At 43.9% G+C, this 24,013-nt stretch overlaps 1 protein-coding gene across 1 annotated transcript in view; it reads left to right on the forward strand.

The window, feature by feature from the left end:
• The window catches only part of plxna2 (plexin A2), a 211,398-nt gene that overhangs the window by 17,098 nt on the left and 170,287 nt on the right, over nucleotides 1-24,013 (forward strand). Inside the window, exons 2-3 of the mRNA XM_061057927.1 lie at nucleotides 11,985-13,320; nucleotides 18,967-19,149. Of these exons, the coding sequence (XP_060913910.1) occupies nucleotides 12,121-13,320; nucleotides 18,967-19,149 (1,383 nt within the window). The 5' untranslated portion in view covers nucleotides 11,985-12,120. The remainder of the gene's footprint in view (nucleotides 1-11,984; nucleotides 13,321-18,966; nucleotides 19,150-24,013) is intronic.

The following is a 24,013-nucleotide window of genomic DNA, read 5'->3' on the forward strand; positions in this document are numbered from 1 at the left end:
GCTGCTTGCCATCGTACTTCAGCTGTGGCACATATGGGCTCTTTTCGACCCCTTGCTGCCTGCTAAAATAACTGCTGCACACACAGGGAGAAAGGAGCACCATTGTTCTGTTCTGTGGTGGCTTGTGCACCAGAGTCTTCACAGAAAACAGTGCATTCTGCTTGCTAGGCATGTATCCTTCTGTGTGAGTAAGCACCCAATTTCCTCACCACATGCTGTTATTGCCTCTCATCCAAGGGGGAGATTGGGCTAAGTAACTAGCCGCAGACTTGATTTTGTGGTGTTTTATCACCTCTGATGAAATTAGAGGGGTGGCTGAGGTGGAGAGAAAAAACCGACTGAGAGAGCAAGAGAGAGGCTGAAACCTTTGCAACTGTGCGATAATGCATCAGTTAGACGTGGAGGAGCAGAAAGGGTCTGGAAGTATAGGCCTTAATGGGGCTCAGACAGTGTGTTTGAGAGGCAGGAACCATTATGCTCGGGGTCACGGAAGGTCTTGATAACAATGGATGAAGGTTTCCGTTACAAACAATACTAACAATACATTAAGTCAGATTTACTGTGCTACTCTACTGTAGACATGTCAACATTATTACACTAGTTGATATGAGTGCAACGTTTTTCACTCCATTATACATTTCTCACGCCTCAGATATTGTTGCCATTGCTACCGTGAACAGTCACGACCATCACAACACAGCTCTTTCCTCACTTTTTCACATGACGCCTTATCAGCCCTATTACTCCACAGAAGGCGGTCTGGCTTCAGTCAAACTCTAATGACCTCCAACCCTTTGACTCATAATAGAGTTTGGTGAGAAGACAGAGACGCAGACAATCTGAGGACAAGGCCTCGTGTTTATACTTCTGCACTCAGTCTGGAGTTGGTTGGGGGGGGGGTGTTGGGGTGAGGCGGGCTGAACTCCTCACAAGAGCTTCCATTGCAATAAGTCATGATATGAGATAAGGTCGACAAGTGTGTGTGTGTGTGTCTGGAGCTACTGCTGACCTAGAGAAGAGTGATGGTAGAAAGCTGTGAAAACTCCAGCTTTGACTTAAGTTATAGAACCCTTTTAGAGACGTTACAATTCAATGTTTCCATCCTGATACCTAATTCAAATAACTAGACTCCAGGATTGGCCGATTAACAGTACCCCACAGATACTGCCATAAAAAACATTCATATCTATTTTTTCTCACAGCTGTATACAAATAAAACCACACATATTCAATTTGATATCTTAACCCTTAAACTAGCTTAAAGTCTCCATCGTTGTATCGTTGGATGAATTTGATTGGATTGTTAACTTCGACCAAGCTTTTTTATTGGTCTAAAAAATGTGTAACGGCTCCTGAGTGCAGGATGGGTCATCAGAAATTCGTAACATTTTACAGAAAGAGAAAATACGGTAATTTGATGTAAAAATACTCAGACAGTTCTTCATTGAAAAATGTTTGGCAGATAAATGAACATTTAATGCTGGATTAGAATAAGGAACATGCATTTTTCATTTCATGTGTACTTCAACACCTACATGCAAGCTAGGCTAACGTTAGCAGTAATTCAATTAGCATCCCATCCTTATTCGATGCCAGAGAGCTTCCATGAAACTCTGATTTTGAGCATGACACAGCTTGCATTTTGTTTTGTTTTTAACCAGTTTAATATTAAATCAATTTAAACAAAAAATACAGTCTTGAAATCTGTTTTGAGAAAAAGCTTATTACAGATCATTTTCTAAGCGATAAACTGTAAGCTAGCTTTGCTCTGTTGTTGTTTGCTATTGTTTTGTGTTCGCTGAATGAAAAACACATCTTCTTTGCTCATTTACACTAGTTAGCTACAATAAATGATTTCTCTGTTAGCTGTTGTTCTGGAGAAGATGTAACTTGTTTTACGTTGGTGTATTGACTAGCCTACCTGCTAATACCTGAGAACATTTTAAGCAGTCTAGGATACTTTTCTTTTGGTATCGTAAGAATTCCATCTATCCCTAAAGGTCATGTGAAACAGCTGAATAACTTTTATGGTTGGTTGCCAAGTGTTTGCATGTTCAGTCTGGTTGTGTTTGTCAAAGTGTCATGATAGGAGCGTGGCTGGTTGTAAACATCATTAACCCAGCGGAGAGAGTCCCAGAGAAGGCTGCCTGCCGTCCTGGATTAGCATGAGGAATGGCGTCGGAAAGAGACAGCATCTTGTGTACACACACACACACACACACACACACACACACACACACACACACACACACTGATTGAAGCTGTAGACATAGTCACACAATCGCCTCACAGCCTGGATGACTGTCTCCTTCTTTATCAATAGATTAAAAAACTGGGCTTTTAGCTTTCAGATCATGAAAGAGCAGTGGGTGTTTTTTTTTTGTTTTTTTTTTTTGTGTGTGTCTTTGCCTGGTGTGTAGTTTCGTCTTTCCATGCCAGTGCCATGCGGGCTGCCAGCGAACTGTTCCAGGATTCAGAGCCGTGGGGGAATAAAGATCACACAAACTCCACAGTCATGCTAATTGAATTGACAGTTAATTGATTTTAGATAGAGCCACAGCGTGCCCAGCAAGCGTTCCCGGTTACATTCCTGCATTACATCATGATTGCCTTGGTCAGAGTTCAGATCACGCCCCTGGTCTGAGGATATTTGATGTCATCATACTCATAACAACACGGCACCTTAAGCTCCCCTTTCTAGCCTATCCCCTTTGAGCCGTGTAGCAATTCACACTGATCTTTTGACTGTGTTTTTTGATGGTGCAGCTGAGTGGAAGAGAGTGTTTCCTGCTGTGCTTCCAGTCCCTGGGTGTTAGCCAACCCAGAGCAGCCTCATCCTCTCAGCCAGCATGTGATTACAGAGCTAGGCCGGGGCTGTATCATACGGCTCTTAGATGAAGCAGTAGCTGGAGAAATTGGAGGGATTACTTTGACTGACAGGATTCCCATAATTTTTTTTTTTTCTCCCCCCAGAAACTCTTACATAATCACTCCGCATTTTGGCTGCTGTGAAATAACAGCTCTCATTGTCTAATGAGTACATATAGCATAGACCAAAATAATACAATCAAGCCTTTAGTGCACCTCCTTTCTCCACATGTCTCTCCTCATTCATCTCCCTCTTTTACCCCCCCTCTCCCCCTCCCTCTCCCCCTCCCTCTGCCTACTCCTCTAGAGTGTGCCAGCCAGGCTGTGTAAATTTGCTCCAGATAATAGTGGACGTATCGTGCCAACTTCTGGAGTTGTTGCTGCCGCTGTGGCTGTAACGGCTTGTTACCCAGCTGGAGTAATGGCCACACGGCTCCCTCTCTTCTCTTCCCTCCCTTCATTCCTTCCTTCCTTTTCTCTTTTCCCTGTCCGTCCTGCTCTTTCTTTCCTGTCATATCTATATCTATTTTACACACTCAACTGAGCCTGCCACTGTTTTGTTTTTGTCCCGCTCACCCACTTTCTCAATCAATCATTTACTCGTTCTGTCCCCTTATCTCGGTTCCTCTCCTGCTGTATTTCATTGCTCCCCTTTTCATTTTTCTCTCCTCCATCCTTCCCCTCATCCTCTCAATCCCCTCCCGCAGTAGTGGCTGTGGCCACTGAGCCATGCTCCAGCTCGACTCTGATCCCGATGAGACAAATGATGAAGTTAGTAAGGGGGGGGGGGGGGTGGAAGGAGTACGTGAGAGAACGTGTGTGGCTACATGTGTGGCTACTGAAATGGAAGCTGTTTCTTTTCTTCTTCATGTGATCTTCTTCATTAGTCTGCCTCAGTGAAACTGCGATGTTTCACACACACACTCCATGGAGTGCTTTATCTCACACATTTCAGCTCACTTGCAAAGCAGTGTGGCGGTGCTTAACTGCGGATTTGGCATGATTATTTGACAGAAGGCTCAGTCCATCGGTTCCTCATACTGGTTGGGACACTGCTCACCAAAGGTCAGAGTCAAGGCTTTGTTTAGCCGAGTGCAGCTGCAGGCGGATAACACCTCTGCAAGGGAGAGTCTGTTGATAAAGAAAACAAATACTTTTTTCTGACTGGGGCACATGAACACACACCAGAGATCAGGCAGCTTGCACACACACACACACACACACACACACACACACACACACACACACACACGCACACGCAGGTCGAGCTGTGGCTTGCCCTTGTTTGGGTTAATTTCATCTCTATGTTCTTGGCTTTGCTAGTCCTCTCTCTAAAACTTTGCAGCACATTAATGACCTAGCGTTTATGTAATCTGATTGCAGCAAGGCCAGACAAACGGAGCCATTTACTCATTTAATTCCAGTCTACTCCACACAGGACGCACAATTGCCTGCTCATTCACACCAATGCCCCTCTGGCTGTCCTTTGCACCTGCTACCTGGTGCACCAGCCAAGTTGTATCTGTTCGCCAAGTCCACTTGTCTGCTTCGACGGCTCTTAAATGTGCTGTAAGATTTGGCCAGGGAGAAGAGGCTTACGATTTTAGAAATACAACGTCTCATCCCAAGTGTAGATTTGAACTTTACTGAACTGCCCAGAACCTTTCAGACCATTCAGATTCAGAGTTTTTATTGTCCCACAAGGGGAAATTTGTGTTGCAACAGGAGCACACAGAAGACAAGAAACACAAGGACAACATCACCATGAAACATAAACCAAAACAAATTAAAAAAAATCAGATGACACAGCAAAATATAAAACCAAATAAAAACAGCGCAATAAAATCAGTGAAGAGCCCGTACCAGAATGGAAATTCAAGTTATTAAAGTGCAAAGTGGAGGTGTGCAAATGTGCAATTCAAGTGCAAAAAGAGCAACAAATACCTAATTGTTGTTTAACATATTAATTGCACTTGGTAAAAATGAGACCTGGAGTCTTCTAGTCTTCCTCACAGGAGCTCTAAAACGAAGACCTGAGGGTAAAAGGTCAAACTCACTGTGAAGTGGGTGATCTGGGGTCACAAGTATGGCCCTAGCTTTCCTCAGGACCTGCTGATTATACAAGTTCAAAAGCCCAACCTCACACTTCCCTGAGATTCTACTGCTTGTTTTTACAAGTCTCCCAAGTCTATTCTTGTTTATCATTTCATTTTCTCAACCCTCCTCACAATATGTACATGTATGTGTAATATGTAACATAATGTTCACCTTTGAGTGTATTACGTCCCAGAAAACAGGATTGCATTCCATCCAACCTCAAATTACAATACTATTACTGGAGTGCAGGAAATACAATTTTCTCAATGTTCACAGGTGATTTTGAGTGCCTGCCTTTATTAATCCATAAAACATGTTTTTTTTTTTACAGTTCATATTGTACATTTGCATCCCTTCACATATGGCTTTCATAATACCAGCATATTAACTGTAAGACTGACAGAGTAGTACTGCACGGGGTCAACATGCGTCGTGGAATAGTGACGGCCCTTTTGGTTGATAAGATGTATATGGCGTCAATCAAAGAGCCTCTTTCACTTCCAATCTGTGCGTGAGCTGAGGTAAATATCTGATCCCGTGGCCTCCATAGACCCTCCCGCTCTGTTTGTTTTCCTCGCCCGCTGAGGATTCCCTTCTCTCTCGCTGAGCCCCCTTTACAATTTAGATTTATGGAAATGCCTCCTAATGGAAAGCAGCTTCCGAAGGATGACAGGCAGAGATGATGAGGCGTACACCTCGTATAGCTTCTGGTAGTGGAGCTGCTTTGAGAAGATCAGTCCTCGGGATTCCACCTCAGATTTAATAGGAGGACTACAAGGGGGCTGTTAGTTGTGTCAGCAGCAGCAAGGATTGAGAAAGTAAGTGTGATAATTTATGTATGTCTATGGCGGATATGTGTCTGTGCACCCATGTCTGTGTGCACATGCCTTTGATTGTGGGGGCGGATGTGTGCATATCCGAGCTTGTATAAGAGCACAAGAGTGACTGTGTGCACGCCTGTGTTTAGAGGAGGTGGCGGCTGTAGGAGGGGGAAACATTAGAATAACAATGACTTTGTAATCTCTCCTGGTGGATGTCACAGGTTGAATGTGTTATGCCAGCGTGTGTTTACTCTAACAAGAGTTTTGAAGTGTGTGCAGCAGAAGAGGGAGCTCGGCAGAGACGGGGTTAAAGGAAAGATTAGATACACGCGCCCCTTGTTTGCATTCAGGGATAAGCCTCTATGCTGAGAGACTATTATTTCAAAGTAATGATGACAGACTTTTTTTTTTGTGAATCAGCTCAAAGGGTGTGTATGATGTGTGTGTGTGTGTGCAGGGTGTTTTTAATATTCCTTTTCATGCATTCATTAAAAGCCAAAGTTCTGAGGGGCCTAAAAAACTGAACGACGCACTGCTTTTCAATGGGCACATTTCACTGAAAGGCAATTGAAGGCCTTGCTTCCAGGGCTTCTAAACTCGGTTGGTCACGAGCAAGTGCGCTGATATGGGTCACTAACAAAGATAGTGCTATTAAAGCGTGGATGCAGAGTGCTCAGCTAGAGTGCCCTTAGAGCACGCGCTTAATTGTGGACAAGTGCACATTAATTTACTAAGTACCACTAAATTAAAGCTCTTTCTCGCTGCCGCTCACAGCCTATAGCACATGTTGTCTAAATATAAACGAAAATCAGATCCCAAACAGAAGTGTTTGTACTTGATGTCAGAAATGAATTTTTTAAGCATTAGGATTCATCACTTAATACAATAATCACATTTACACAGAGCATTGCAAAAAGTCATATCTCATGACAGCAGTTTTTGACAGCAATCGTTGCTGTATCGTTAACAAGGAATGAATCCACCATGACATGAGCATGGACTTTCCAACAGTGACAAGAAGAAAACTCAAACAGGCAGAAACCTCGAACAGAGCCAGACTCTGCACAGCTATCTGCCGTGACTCGCTTGGTCTGGATAGTGTGATAGAAAGAGAGAGAGAGATCAGGCTGAGACTGTACGATTAATCAAAAAGGAAAAGTTTAGACCTTTCTCTTCGAAGTACAGAGTCTGCCTCATGGAGCCAAACTGGTAGACGATTGCAAAGGAGAGGATCTTGATGATGGAACGCTCTGCCTCCCATATTACTTTTGGAGACACAAGGGACCACATGCAAGCCCCCACGTTCAGGAGAGCCAATCATCTAATGGGGTAACAGGGCACCTAATCAAATTTTGGTTCCTGACTGTGCAGATATTTTTAGATTAGAAGAATGATTTTAAGTTCTTAACTAGATTTTACATCAAGCAATGGCGGAAAATGGAATACGGGAGAGTTGTTTTCTTTTTTCCTCGTTCTCGTGACTACATACTACATAATTTTGTCCAGCTGGAGAGTCTTTAGAGACTTGTTAGAGCAGCTGGATTAAATCTCTATCAAAGTGCCAGAAACGTGTTTTTTTTTTTTTGCCACAAAAAAATAAATATTAGGCTTAATTGACTCCCTCACCACACCACAGGAAACCATGCGGAGAAATGATAGCAGCTACTCGAGGTTCTTGTGGTTTTCTCTTCTGTTTTGATGCTGTGTCATTTTCCTTCTGGTGGCTGGAAGTATGGATAGATGAAGACAAGAGATGTGTTCAGTTTTCTTGAATGCCAGGAGATAGAGCTGGCACCTGAGCAGAGAAATCTATTCCCCCATTGAGACAAAAGGAAGTATAAATATCACTCCGGCTCAACAACTCAAGATGCCAGCGAGTCCTCTCATTATCTCTGCTCTTGATAGCGGCAAAGAGAGAAGACTAATGGACTAACCTCTGCTGCTAATCGCTTTTTTATAGGCTCCTATAGAAGAAGATCTTCCTTTAGGGGAGATTAAAGTTTCTATTTTTACTGTGCGACTGCTTCTCCTACCCTGCAATGAGAACGTGTTCCCCATTTTTTTTTTTTTATACCTTCAATTTCCTTGACTAGCTGGTTTTGTTAAATTGTGTTCCAAGTTGTCTCTTTCATTTTGAGCATATCACATTTACTTGAGCATTAAGATTTCACGGTTTACATTAATCATCCAGGGAATAACACATTAATCCCAGGCATGAAATCACAATCTCCCATTTCCTTTTTTTCCTGTCCCACAACAGTGGATTTAGCACCGTAAACGGATTTTTGGTTTATGTTCTTTATCTTTTGCAATACAATTGCTGTAAATATGAATTTAGGAGATCAGGCATATTTGGCTGCATTGTTAAGAAGCTTAGTATGTTGGGATGGAAAGAGGGGGGGGGGGGGGGGAAATCCAAAGGCACAAAGGCAGAAGACCTGATGCCTATTCCAGGGTGATAAAGGTTTAGAGAAGCTCCTTCTCCAGAGGCCCCCTTCCTCCAGTCTGTTCTATCCTGATTCAGTTTTCTGGCTGCTGAACTGCCCCTCTGGCAATTGTGTCCCCATCCGTCAGTGATGCTTTGCATTGCTTATCATTTCACATTTCCTCATATCTGGCCCCTGCCTATTTATTCTGCTGCTTTTTGAGCATCTTTCCATGAGATAATCGGCCATAATGCATGCAGTTCCCTTTGACCACAGTTGGCACAGTTGCTTCCTTCTTGCACGGCGGCTGGGGAAATAACCGGCATTTCATCTTTGGGAGCCACAAACGGGGGCACAGTGGCAGAGCACAGGCGGCCATTGGGACAAGTTTGTTTAACAAGGCCTCAGTAGCAGCCTCGCTAAGTGTGCCAACATAATGTTTTCTGCTTCTGACTATTCATTATGAAAGTTTTGCACACACACACACACAAAAAAAGGATTTTGCCCGAGCCAGCATCACAGCTTGCGTGTGTGCTGCGAGCGTGGAGTGCTTCTCCGTCTCTCTCGACTTGATGCTCTTCCTTCTCGTTGCCTCCCCGTGTCTGCCAAAAAGATTGTTAGATGAGTGTCAAAATAGAAATCTACTGACAATGACTATGATACTTTGAGTTGTTTTTTTTGGAATTCCATATTCTCATGTGATGTAACACAGTGGAAGTGTTGACAGTTTGTCATCATGCCAGTCCATCTGTCTTCTTCAGTACAACGACCACAATTGTGATGCGTCAACAAACTGAACAGAACCAGGACTTGTTGTGTTTGGTGTTGTCGGAGAGAGCTAGACAACTGTTCATACTCACTGTGTGGAAAAAAATTGCTGATATTGCAAAAAAGCCAGTTGTTGTCGTTATTTCATAACTAAAGCAGCATTTCCAAATCTGCTGACTTAAGCGACCTTACTGCAATTATGTTCACTTAAGAGAGCCATCCCTCTTTATTCTGGGTCAGGAGGGAACTATGTTTAAGTATGAATCATTCCTGGTTGCATTTATATGCTAATGACCATTGTCGGTAATTCAGACTCCTAGACGTGGCTTTGAACTAAACGGCACACGGGGCTGATCTGGTGGTGTTCTTATTCTTCTCAAGGCTTCTCCTCAGTTGCACAGCTCAAAGAAGTCTCTGTCAAGTGCAACAAAGAGGTGGTCGCGTAATCAACTCAAACAAAACATTCTTTACATCTGTTACTGAAAACGATATGAATGGATAACCTCCGCGGTGCCTTTTAATTTACACCGTGCAGTCACTCTCTTTCTGCCTCTGCAGCTGTTGCCACAACATGACGGGGTGAGGCATACATTTCTCCCAGTGACGGGGAAAGAAGTATAAAAGGTGAAGAAGAAAAAAAGATGGATGGGAGTCAACGTTGTATACACATATATACGATTAAGGGGCGGGGGTGTAGCAAAAGCTCCAAAAGGGCAAAAGGCTGCGGGGCTCGAGTGAAAAGCTGGATCAGCAGGAGGTTGATTATACCCACCAAAGGGGATCCACTTTGCACATCTAGCATGTACAAACTCACACACAAAGGAGCGCCGCAGCTCACAGGCAAGCTGAAAGTGGGGGGGGGGGTCTGAACCCTTGCTGCTTTTTTAGAGGCTCTGGCACTTTTATGACCGTGCTAATAAAGTGCTTCTGGGACGGAGCACCTCCCCACACCTCTGCCTGCGCACACGCCAGGAACAGCTTGACTGGGCCTTAGGAGCTGTGTTTATGGACACATGGATCAATACACTCCCTAAGGGTCTATATTTAAGTCTGAGCTGAGTAGCATACCCGTTGATCACAGGAAGGGGGGGGGGGGGAGGGGGGAGGGACCCCAAGATGGCCATTTCCAGATTTGGAACGAGGTCTATGAAAGGGCAGACACGGTTCAGGGGTAATCCCAAATCCTAACTTGCCTTTAGCAACTTGTGCAACATCTCTACATACAACGCAACCACCCGGTCATCAGTTGCAAGAGCTCGTTAATCCCAGCCACATCTCTCACCCTTGATTCTCTGCGCCCTCACTGCTGGAAATGCAAATCTGGAGCGTGACAAACGATGTAGGGACGTCTCTGACACGTTTCGAGCCCCCCCTGGCGTCCCCATGTCTTCCCCCAGCTTACCTCCTCCAGCTCCACAGTAATTACCCTTGTTTGGATCGCTACGCCTAATCATACTTGATTTTGGGATGCACTGCCATTGTCTACACTTGTTAGCCCCTCACACTGCTCGGTTCTGATTGAGTACACCGATAATGCTGAGGGAACGAGGCACACACACACAGAGATAGTGTATATTTTGTTTTTTTTTTCATGAGGGAGCTGTGTACAGATCTAATACGGTGGCTGATTTATTTAAGGATGATTGTTGTGCCGCCCGTGATTAATCCCTCTACGATCTGATCATATCAGCGGGAGATGAATAGGATAAAAGGGTAGAAAAACAACAGCGATGTTTTGAAAAAAATAATTAATAGATTCAGTTTCTGCAAAGCTGGGCCCCCTTGAAGAGCAGAGAGCAAGGGGAGGGGTGTGTGGTAGTAGTGGCTCCCAATTTGTTCTCACTTTGTTCCAGTAATAAGATCCAGGCCTTCCTTTCCAATGGACGAGATAATTAACTCCTGGGGACAGACTGCACTGAGCTTCGTCTCATGGTTTATGGCACACAGAGGGAGATCTCCACAGTCCAGGCTGAGCATGGTTGCATAAATTGCGGAACTTGCTTGATGTATGTTTTGAGAGATAGATATGGAAAAGGGTGTTGGTTGATTGGTTGTGTAGTCAAGAGCGGAAAATGTGGGGGATGGGTGAGCAGGCTGATCTTTTAAAGGAAAAGAGCACAGGAATTTCTTCTAAGTGCCATTGTACTGTATCTCATTAGCTGGTCAACGTTTCCGATACATCCATACCTGTCTTTACCGCAGGTTTTCAAACAATTCAATCACTGGTATTTCAATGAAATTATAAATGAATGGATGAAATAATGCTGAAATTGCCTGAGCTAGACAGATGCAGTGACAGTGTGCAGGAGTTGTGCTTGCAATTTTTGATAATAAAACAACTTAAAGGGTCCCCAATATTTGATGCCTTGGAATTCTGTTGTCATGACAACCATAGTATCTCATTTCACTTTGTGATGGTATTTTATGGTAAATGATTTTATTCTAACTAATATGTCAAGTAAGCTTAAATTCATCATAGTTTTGTTTAACAGGCAAAAAGAAAAATGAAGGCTTCATTGTTTACATTTTCTTTTTGAATGACTTGGGTTTTAATGCATTAAAACACAATTTCCATTGACTCTGGTGAGTCATTGTCCAGTGTCTAAAGCATTCTGAGTCGGTGAGCCAAGTCTGTGTTATTCTCTTCTTAGAAACCCCTTGCTCAGTGTGCGACAGCCGGAGCGCTAGTATGAGTCAGGTCAGGCTAATTTCCGTTGCCTGGTTTCAACCTGCCTCTCTTTCCTGCTTTGTCCCGCTGTGTCCAGCACCACCTTTGGAATGTGCACCATAACGGCTTCCGCTCATTGTCTCTTTAAACCTCCACTACTCTTCTCCACAGCTCATCGCCTTTCTGAGGTTGAACTCTGGTACTGACCTTTTCAAGCAGTGGAATCTCTAATGAAGAGTCTTTCCATTTGGTCAAATGTGTTTCCTTTTGTCGGATATGTGAGTCATGCTGTGATATCTAACACCTTTTTTTTCTCTCTCTCTCTTTCTCTCTCAGAAAAATGTGAAGACCCCTGTGAAGTTTTCGACCTGCAAGTTAGCCTTCAACAAGTAAAAAGGAGAAGGTGTCCTCCCATCTTCCCCTCATCGATTCTTTCTGCTTGCTCTGCAGTTTTTTAGCAGGCCCGTTAAACATGGAGGGCCGGCGGGCTACACGCAGGACTTTATCACCTGAACCTAAAGTAGGAGCTACAGCTACTCTGCTGGCTTTCTGGCTCTTAGTGGTCCCTGCGTTGTGCAGTGGGCAGACATTTACTAGCTTCCACCCTGAACGTCGGGATTGGATCTTCAACCACCTGACGGTTCACCAAACCACGGGGGCATTGTATATTGGAGCAGTCAACCGTGTGTACAAGCTATCAGGCAATTTGACCCTCCTTGTTTCCCACGACACAGGCCCAGAGGACGACAACAAGGCGTGCTACCCCCCTCTGATTGTCCAGCCCTGTTCGGAGCCCCTTGTGTCTACCAACAATGTCAACAAGCTTCTGCTCATCGATTACTCCCAAAATCGGTTACTGGCCTGTGGCAGCCTCTACCAGGGAGTGTGCAAACTCCTCAGATTGGACGACCTCTTCATCTTAGTGGAGCCCTCCCACAAGAAAGAGCACTACCTCTCCAGTGTCAACCAGACTGGGACCATGTATGGAGTCATTGTGCCTTCACACGGCCAGGATGGCACCTTGTTTATCGGCACAGCAGTGGATGGAAAACAGGACTACTTTCCTACCATCTCCAGTCGAAAGCTACCACGCGACCCGGAGTCTTCTGCTATGCTTGACTACGAGTTGCACACCGACTTTGTGTCCTCGCTCATCAAGATACCATCAGACACACTGGCTCTTGTCTCCCACTTTGACATCTTCTATGTGTACGGCTTTGCCAGTGGTAGCTTTGTTTACTTCCTGACCGTGCAGCCAGAGACACCAGAGAACAGCATGTCATCCAGCGGCTCCACCAGCGACCTCTTTTATACCTCTCGCATTGTCCGCCTCTGCAAAGACGATCGCAAGTTTCACTCCTACGTCTCCCTCCCCGTCGGCTGTGTGAAGAACGGAGTTGAGTACCGTCTCCTGCAGGCCGCCTACCTCGGCAAGCCGGGGCGCGTTCTCGCAGCCTCGCTCAACATCAGCGCCCAGGATGATGTGCTCTTCACCATCTTCTCCAAGGGCCAGAAGCAGTTCCACCGCCCACCGGATGACTCAGCGCTGTGCGTCTTCACCATCCGAGACATTAATGCAAGAATCAAGGAGCGCCTGCAGTCCTGCTATCAGGGAGAGGGAAACCTGGAGCTCAACTGGCTGCTTGGGAAGGACGTGCAGTGCACCAAAGCGGTGAGTTAAAGTGACAGACGCAGACACACAAACATGAAGATGTACCGCAGAATGGGGTTTTTCCTACACAGCGTTAGCAGAAAGTTGGTCTTGTTTGGAAATTTAAATTAGCATTTTCATTTTGTCCGGTTTTCCAAATGGGTAGAAACTAAAAGCAGGATCTACTTCTTTTGCGTGAAGCATTTACATTCTCTCTGAGGTATATGCAGCCCTAAACTAACAAAGAGATCCAACAATCATGTATACACTTATTTTAATGGTCTGAATTCTGCAATGATCCAACAATATCAACTTCTTGTTTCGTTCCTTTATTCAAGGTACTAAACAGTGATGGAACGACCAAAGCCTCTTAATGAGTTTGGAAACTGAAGTCATTAAAGTTTGGAGGGCGGACACTGTAAAATTAAACAAACAACAGCAGCCATAAGGAAATGCTTTTGATTGCCTTGCATAGCGTACCATCTCTTATCAAATGACTCTCACACTACATGTAATTATGTCAAATTTGCTTTGCGGTTTTGATATCAGACAGCACCCCCCTTTCAAGTGTATTTCAATGCGAGGCATTCACAAAGTGGGGATGATTTATTTTTCTTGGCAATCATCAAAGTGATAAGATTTTCCTTGAGCACAATACAAACAAACAAACTCGCCCCTTCTAGAAGGAAGAGAAGAAGCAGTCGGGGGGGGGGGCTTCTGATTCATGCGTAGATCACACACAGCAGTCTTTTCCCTCTGAAAATCCCCAATTATCCTATAATACAGGGCCATGTATCTGTTACATGTTGTCAAGAAGAATTAAGTTTCTTGATATTCCCTCAATCCCAGGAGGCTACAGTCCTCTGTGCTTTCATTCTGTAATTGCTAATAGGAATTTAAGAATATTAAGAATTAATGACTAGCTAAGTATGACTAGTCAGTTACAATGTGTGTGTGTGTCTGCATGTATGAAGGAAATGCATGTGTGGTGTTGGTCTTAATGTATTTTTAGTGGTTTAATGATATCCCTACCCTCATGATGATGAGAGCCACTGATCAGCTTCCTTTGTTGCTAATCCCCCCAGGTCTCTAAATTGACCACGCTTATTAAAATCAGTAAATTCCTCATTAGCACAATGTCAGAGGTGATTGTCAAGAGGAGGGAGACATTATCCCGTACTAACGCTGTTGGGTTTTTATTAGCTCTGCTCAGAAGGTGGGAGAAGGAATGTAGAAAATGGTTTTAGGAAAAATGGTGGCAGATTGTAATGACTGTTGTAAGATTGGGTTGTTTCTTTGGTCCATTGGAGCTTTAATCAGAACCTTTTCTATTGTCCTTGAAAAATTCCCAGTGTACTCGCATTGACACTTTAAACTGGCAGACAATTTCCTTTGACATTTCCTTCAGGGTTGGAGGTTCAATTGCTGTTGTGTTACCACTGTGTTGAAGGCTGCTAGTCCTGTAAATGGACTTTGACAAATTCTTGTCATTTCACCGCTTCAACAACTGAAAACACACTGAACACTGAAAATATAAATAATCCTGACCATCTTTCAATTCAAGATAACATCATACCCTGTTAGGTAAAGTTATCAACAGCTAATATCAACATGCAGCTGTTTACTAGATAACATTACTGTTAGCTTACTGTTAAAGGCATACATTATTAGCAAACATAACATTAGGTAGGAATGTCTTCTAAGCTGACAAATGTTTTATTAACTATCGAATGTTAGCGAGGAAGAATCGAAACGCTAGCTAGGAAGCGGGTTATTGCTAGCCTTAGCTAGCTGATGGCTTTTCAAATATGCTTTTTTTTCCGCCCTGCATTTGAGATAAAGCCGGGTGTTTGTTTTTTTTTACCATCCATTGTCTTTCAGTTAGTCATTTATAAGGAACTGGTGAAATGATAATAATGGTCAGATTATGTAGTTTTACATGATAACAGCAATTTAGCTTCTCTCCTTGAGTGTGATATCAGAGGAAAATGTCCAAAGCTGCTTTTTGCACTCCATGTTTTTAAGCAAGCAGTCCCAAAAGCATTTTGCTCTACTTTTACATGATACACCACGGATATGCTTGCTTTTTAAGTGTAGCCACAGACATAAGATGTAAAACACAGTATTAAGAGCATGTCTTCACACTCATTGAGCAGCCAATAAATCCAGTGTAATATGGATTATGCAGATAGATGGCATCGGATGAAGAACTCTCAAGCCCATACAAATTACATTAAACAAGCGGATATGACAAGCATGCTTATGTTGTCTGCTTGCTGTTAAATCCCCTACTCAGGCGCTAAGGCTGCTTCGAAGAGCATGTACGCTTTCCCTTATATAAAAATATTCTCAAATCTCTGTGTGCGTCACAATGTCTGAGATCCATCAGAATATGAAGTGAATCAGGTCAAACCAACCAGAGCGATGTGTCTTTGCTGAACCAAACCTCGTTTGGTTTTCCGAGTAAATTACACATGCATTCCCAGTGCTTTTACCGCCATTCTTTTGCTAACAGCAGGTAGCCAGTGAACTCAAAGAAAGGAACCTTAATTATAGCCTCAGTTCCCATTCCCTTCTTGCAGACATTTAACTATATGCTTACATGCAGGCCAAGGCTAAGGCTGGGAACGGATCTGAGGCTGAGCCAGGGGATTCAGACACAGCAGCCAATCAAAGATTTATCACCCAGCCGTCCAGCCTTCTCTCCATCTGGAGATTCACACCATCTCTGTAGTCGCTCCTGAGAAGGAGAGGGAGCCGTGACGGGATTCTTTCTGTATCTGGCTGTCTCTCTCTGACTAACACTATCATCCTGTCTCGCTTTTTGCTCATGCCCCAACGACTAATTAACCAGTCGTGAGAGCAAAGGGGAACTGGTATTGATAACACTGATAGACCCTGAGAGGGGACCTCTGAGAGCTGATATCCTGTCACATCCAATTCATCCCTTTATTCAAATTCAAACCCAAATGGAAAAATTGAAGCAATTGTTTAACAAGATTATAGGCTGCATTTGAAACAGCTTCTTCACCATAGATTTAACATCATACTGTATTGTGTGGCTGTTCGATAAGGCTTAATCACGCGGGGTTACAGTCTATTTTTGTCCCACCAAAGCTCTGCTAAAGATAACCAATGTAATTTATATCACATGAAACAGACGGAAACACTGCAAATCTTTATTTCTTCACTTCTTGGGAGATTTGTGATAAGGCAGGGCAAAAAAAAAAAAAAAAAATCCTGAAACTAATCTGCAACTAGGTGAAGAAGAAAAACTCAAATACATGGAGACCAGGGGGATTTGATTTGGCTGCCAAGTCTGCTTAGTGCACATCATCTAAACAATCTAGATGTAATCAGAACCAAATGCTTTGGGGCCAAACAGACCAGATGTGGAAATAGCTGCCTGCATTTAAGGGAGTAGCTATTGATAAGCCAATGTCTGGAACTCAAGGCTGTTTCTCAAGGCTCTCCCTTCTGATCCATTGTGTGTGTCCATGTCTAATGGGCATATGTTTAAAGGCATTAAGCAGTTATATATGGTACATTTGATTCTGTAACCATGAGCAAAAATAATAATGTAAGCTCTTTTCCTAGTTTAGATACAGCAGTGGAGTACCCCTTAGCATTCTGAGCTATTTTGGTCAAAGGAAAGTAAAGGAAATGCCATAAAGTGGGGGGCGTGACTGTTAGAGCCAATGCGATTATTCCCTGTCAGCATTATTGCTTTTTACTCTGCTCATGAAAATCTGCGTACCGTAGTGCTGAAAGGTTTTACAGCCACGGTGCGTTGTGTGCAGGAAGAAGCTGAAATGCATTCAGAGTGGGAAATGTCTCTCAACATAGCATCCTGACGGGGATGAAGACCGGAGTGAGACAGAGAGGAGACAGATGAGAAGGAGATGGAGTGACAGAAAGAGCATTAATGAGTTAGGGTTAACGAGAGGGAGTATACATATACTAAGGGAGTTTTCTGAGTAAAAGACTATAGCATATATACATGGAAGTAGTTCTAGGATGAAGCCTGCCTGCCCATCTTGCTTTTAATCCACATGGCACTTTGAGGCCACTGCCACTCACGCTGTGTCAGCTGACCTGATTCAACACTCGACCACTGTCTTGCATCACACCACATCTTATCTGATTTGAGACAGACTACAGGGTAGAGTAAAGTCTTCACTTCAAAGCACAACGCAGTACGTCAATATCTTTCTGATCTTTTCCTGTGCATGCATTTGAAGTAGCGGTGAAAATTGCTGGCTAACTATATATATATATATATATATATATATATATATATATATTGCAAGACCATCACATAATAAAACATCATATCTGATTTAGTGAATAATATAAAATGCCCTTAAAAAGCTAAAGCACAGGGTTAAGGTAACGATCCATTTTGGTGTCAGTTTAACTTTTTAACAGTTATCTAACAATACCCCGATTCATTCACGCACCATGGGGTCATTAAGTAGGGACACATTTTGTCATATTGGCAGGGAAATCTGTTTGGAGTGGCATTTTCTTCAATGGACTATCATTATTTGGCACCAGCGATTAGATAATTATACCACACAAGTCAGGGTGAAACTTTGCCGTATGGATATTTTGGACGACATGTCGTATTGGATGTTTTTTCCTTCCCCCTATAATGATTTGTTTTCAGAGAAAAACTCTCATCCTTCCACTTTGTTTATGATCATCCTTGAACCTTCACTTCCTAAACTGCCTGTTAGCTGCTTTGTCAGTCACCGACGGCGGTGGCAGGCATAAAATGTAATTTAGGGATCAATCTATTCAATTTTCTTCGCCTGATGGGCTTCTTTGCTTTTTTAGGTCATATAGATGCGTCATGATTATTTCAGTCAATTACATAACCAGATATGAACTCTCAAGTATTTCAAGCAGGATACACAACAAATACTTACGCACTTAATAAGGCTTCATGCAAATGTGTTCTGATGAATGGGTGACTACAGCTCATTGCATCTCTTTACTCACATGAATATTAGAGGGTTGCATGCTCATCAGGCAGTTTTTTTTTTTCCACAGCGCGCTCATAGTTATCATGCGGTGTGTGTCTTCCTGCAGAGGTGTGATGATAGGCTGGGGTAATGAGCCACGGTGAGAGCAAGGTGGAGCTCAGTCAGGCAGAGCTGAAAACATGTCTGCCAAGTGGAACAGAAAGGCAAACGTTTGTCTGGCCGAGAGACTCGTCCGCGCACCTCCACCTCGCTCTGACCTCCCTCCCTCTGTCTCTCTCTCGCTGTGTCTATCTGTCTCTCTCAGCCTCACCTTTCTCACCCCCCTTTCAGACGCTCTCTGACACCGCTGCTATTTCCACAACTTTGACCATCGCTCTCTGCCTCTGTCTCAGTCTGTCACCTTCATCTTTCCTCCTTACCGAGCTGTCTTCTTCTATAACGCTCGGCGCCTCAGCCTCTCCACTTTCCACTCTCTTAATGTCTTATTCCCAAAGTTGGTTCTATTTTTGTCGCTCCCTCCTCGTGCGGTACATTTCATGTCAAGGGTTTCTATGTATAATGTGACACATTTTGTCTCAAAGTCATGATCACCTTTTCTTTGATTTGAATTATTTTTCTCTGTTACAGTTTCATTGACATTATTTCCACCTATAACTTCTGTTTTCCTCCCTGTCTGTAGCCGGTGCCAATTGACGACTCTTTCTGCGGTCTGGACATCAACCAGCCACTCGGTGGGTCTCAGCTGGTGACCGGTCACACCCTCTACACCGAGACTCGAGATCGCATGACATCTGTCACCTCCTATGTCTACAACGGCTACTGTGTTGCCTTTGTAGGCACAAAGAGTGGTCGTCTAAAGAAGGTGAGTACCGACTCATATCCTCCTCCTACCACATTTAAAGTCCTGTTTCAAGCGGTTTCCGCACTCTTCATCATCGTGAAGACCCAAGCACTCGGGCTCTCCGTTGGTCCAAGGGGCACAGACATTGTGAAGTGGCCCTATATCCATGCAGATGGATCATGGTCACAGGGAACTTATCTCTTCAATATTTAATGCCTGCTGTCAAAGCGTCTGAGAGGGCTAATGTGCGATGGCCGGCTCACTGTAGTGGTCATTACCAGTTCCTTGTTAAGCGAGCCCCAGTGTCGCAGTGTTGAATAACCTGCACAGGCCCATTAATTTTAATAGGCACCTTTCTGCCTGTGGCCCACTGAGAGGCAAGAGAGATAGTCGGCCACAGTGCTAAAAAACCCCTAGCCTTGGTTGGAGAATGCAGACACCTCAGAGGGGTTATGGGCTGCTGGCCAGTTAATAATGATATATTTTGCACCCCATCCACAGGGAAAAGGTAGAAGATGAGGTTTCTCGCTGACAGGATTGAATAGTGAGGACAGCAGGGTGACATCCGTTGGGTTTGGGTGATATGAGGAGTGAGATTGTCAATCAAAAGTTGTTTTTTTTCCGCTGATAAATTTAGAACAGCTGTTGCACCGTTTTGGCTCTGAAATCATCCCGAGGAGGGCTGTGATTATATGGCAACAGGTAAAATGTGAATAAAGTGTTTGAATGTAAATTGCATGTGTTGTTGAGTTGATGGTACTGTGGAAAGGATAAGCCAAACAAAAGTTAGATTTGAATTATCACTAAATCGTTTTTGTGATTTTTTTTTGTTTAGCAAATATGTATAAAGTTCCCCGTTTCCAGCTTTCTTAATGTAAGGATTGCTGCATTTTGTCATTTGTGAATGAAGGTTTTGGGTTTTTAAACCGTTTGTTTGACCTGCATATCAATATCAATATGTCACCTTTGACCCTGGGAAATTGTGATGAGCATTTTTCACAACTTTTTGCCATTTATAGAATTAACTATATTGATTCTTCGTCAGATTAAGTGATATCAAAAACGATGGTTTGTTGCAGCCCTAGTGGGTGCATTTTTTTCTTACACACTGACGATGCATTCTAGACTACATTTGGACAGCTGGTTGAAGGATTTGTCAGAATCACTTGGCTCCTCCTTGCATGGGGCTGCCTTTCGGAGTGGCAGCAGGAGTGTGTCACAGAGCCATAACCGGCTCATATAGTCATCCCTCCCCCTACTAACAGCTGCACGAGGCTCAGTGGAAGATATTGAAAAAGGAAAGAGAGTTGCTAAAACCAATCTGATACCTCTTTTGGCAAGCTCTGTGTTATTCCAAGGCTGGCACTGCAACACAAATGTCGTCTGCCTGGGTTATTTTGGTCTCCCTCTATTCATAATTAAATCAATACACCAATCAGGCTGTGGCAGAGAGAATATTCATCCCATGTAATCCCCTGTTTGAGCTGTTTAATATTTTAGCATCTTTCCTTACTTGGTTAAATGAGACGAGACAGAAAAGAGTGTTATTCCTCTCTGTGCTGCTGTTGCTTGCATATTGTCTTCATCTCACTGCTTCCTTCCACACTCTTGTCTGGAGCTGCCGCCTGCCTTCTATCCATGCAAAGTAGCCTCGCATGCTGCTGTGTACTTAGTCTCACTCCTCAGAGGGGCATGACTGTAACCACAGTAACGCTAACGTAGGGGGGAGGAAGGCACCAGGATATGGGCACCTACAGCTCGGGTGCCATGGTCCGATGGCCAGAGCAGGAAAACCTTGTAGAGCGCTCAGACATAGAAACTGATCCTCATCACAGCAATACTAAAATCTCAGACCACTTGCAGTAAGAGAACATGTTAGCAAGCGTCCCTTTAATGACTTTCTTTTTGATTTATTATTTGGTTATCATCCTTTTTTCTATCAAGAAGCACAGCTCATTTATTTTATTGTAAAAGTACTCTTAAATATTAATCAGTATGTCTCAAATCTTTTTTGAGATTTGAGAGAAGCAATCAGTGTGAAGAGAAATCGTTGTTTATTTCTGTGAGCTACAAACACAGAATTCTTGTGCAACAGAGCTTCTAAAACAGGAGTTTATTGGACTTTGTCTGAACCCCATACGTTTGAAATCACGTGGTAAAGCAAGGAGCTGCCACCCCTGTGCAGGAAATTTGCATTCAGGTACATTTTTGGACAAGGACCAGTCTTGATTTGCATGCAAGCTCATGATCATGCAAAGCAAGGACTCTCCACCTAATGTGCATGAAAGGGAAAAATGACCACAAATAGCGCAGCATCGTAGCAGTCTCGACAGTGTGGAAAAAAGACAGCATTACTTTTTGTAATAGATTATGAATAATCAATAACGCTGCATGGCAGACGCCGTGTGAAGAAGACAGCTTTCACCACAGTCAGTGTTAAGGTGTATGTGTGCTTGAATTTGTCTGAAATATGCATGTGTTTACCTTGAGAGTGTTATCCTTTTACTCCCTTGGGTGTCACAGGTAGGGCAGGGGGGATAGGGTGACCTGATGAGCCCCGGCTGCAGCTCCCCCTGCAGAAGGCTGATAAGCTCCTACAGAATTGTGTCAAAGACATAGATGGGGATGCTGCAGACTTCCTTCAGATCAGAGCATGACATGGCTATAGGCTGACAAGATGCTTCGCTGATGATACGCTTCTATACCTTTACGTCTTCCATGCAACCAAGGGAGACAGACAGACGGGGAGAGGGAGGGGTGTTGTGGCTGGGGATTCACGGTTAGAGGGTGGGAGTCATGATGAGAAAAAATGAGAAAAAAGTAGCAAGAAGAAGTAGAGATAGAAGGAAAACGAGGAAGGTTCTGGGAGAGGGAGGAAGAGTTCCGTTGAAATGTGAATTTAGTGCCGCCAAAGAAACCAGGGCTGCACCGCTGCCTGTAATTGGATTGGCTCCCTTCCCAAAGAATTCCCCCCTCTCCTGCCCTCCATCTCCCGCTTCCCCATTCAATCCTGATCCACATCCCCTCCCCCTCGCCACCCTCTTGCTCTCCCTGCAGACCAGGCTGCCGTATATGCTGCTGTTTCCTGGGCTTTGCTGGAGCATTGCAAAGCAGGAGGGATAGTGTTGGCGGATACTTCTGCCTGTGGCCGGCTTTTGCAGGGGATTGATGGAGGAAGAGGGGTTAAGAGGGTGAAGAGAATGCATATACACTGGAAACAATAGCACTACAATTGTGAGCCTCGCACAGCATATAAGCACTCACACGGTGTGATTGTGAGTACAGGGTGTGAAGTGCTAGAATTTCACTGGTTGAATCAAACAAACCAATCCATATTTTTGCAAAGTGTTCTCATTCCCTCTACTGAAAGCTAGTCATACAAGAGGGATGTAGTTAATGTGTTGCATGGGTTGTAGACTTCTGGGTGGCACCCATGGAGGCAGTGATTGATTGTGGACGCCAGCAGATGTTCACCTCAGCAGAAAGCTTCTAGATGGCAATCAATATTCTTGTTTTTTTTTTTTCCTGTTACAGTAAACTATTTCCAATCAGGACCATAACCAGACCTTTGGCCCACTCTAAGCTAACATCAGAAGCTGTTTCAGTAAGCTTGTACTATAGTCCTGCCCATACGTTAATGTCCTATTTAAATTCCAGGCCTAGATTTACATTGATACTCTCAAGGCTGTATATTGCACTCACCATGCTCCATCATTCACATTATCACTCCCTTATACCCGGAGACCAATAGACCGCTACAGGGCTCTGCGGGGTCGAATTATAGAGATAGGCAATCTGTTATGCGGTGTATTCAGGATACACATTACCCAAGAATTGCATCGTCTAAATTGGAATGTGCTGTGTGCGGTTCACTTTGTGTTTGAGCATTGACTTAACCCACATGGGGACTGGGGTTGGTGGGAAGTAACGACGGAATTAAGGAAGAGGGGAGTTGCAAGGAGCACCTCCTTTGATACAGATGGAGATGAAGGGCACGACTGCACATGTAAAATTGGAAGTTGAAAGACATTCCAACAGTAGTTGAACGCGAAGGTTAAAGCAAGCTCAGCAGAGGCTCGTTGAGGATTCCCTTGTTAATCAGAGTCAATTTGCAGACAGTGAGAATGAGCGTCCTCCATCATGGTTCTCTCATACAGAGCAGCATGGGGTTAAGAGCTGTTGAACCGAAGACCAAAGAGATGCATTCCCATGTGGCGTCCTCTCCTGTGTTCTACATTCAACCACATTACTGAGGCCTGTATCGGTTTCCTTGGGTAAATCACAGGATGTTTATTTGAGTCATGAAGCCATGTCTGTTATTTAAGTATGGCCCTATTTTGACCTGCGCTCCATGCTTCGCTTATTTTATTCAACCACAAATCATGGTGGTGAATATGAGCGGTGAATGGAAATCAGATCTTGATTAGTGGTGGCTTGTATCGGCAGTAAACCATGGATGAAAAAAAAGTCTTCCGGCTCTTGATGATGTGCTGCTTTCGGCCTAATTCATTCTTCTCGGCATGCACCGATGAATAATCAGGAATTGGTTTGGATGATGCCCCTGGCAAATGAGGGCGACAACATGAAACGATGGTTCAGGTGTTTAACTGGACAAGTCTTGTTGAACTGGTTAACAGAGCCGAGGGTGGGTGGCTGACTCACCTGGCTCCCAGACTGGCCTAAATTGCACCGTGACGTGTAATGCAGAGTGTCACTGAGGGTAGCAGCTGATTGCAGGGCACGGGGTGTCACAGACTTGAAAAGCTTGTAAATGCAGGCAGCTGCTCCTATAGGACCCTGCTGGACAAGTGGTCAAAGCCCCGCACCCCCCCATCCTCGTTATGCTGAGTTCTCCCTCAGTGCGTCCTTTGGATTTGTCGCCTTC

Source organism: Labrus mixtus, chromosome 15 (assembly GCF_963584025.1).
Source record: "Labrus mixtus chromosome 15, fLabMix1.1, whole genome shotgun sequence".
NCBI lineage: Eukaryota > Metazoa > Chordata > Actinopteri > Labriformes > Labridae > Labrus > Labrus mixtus.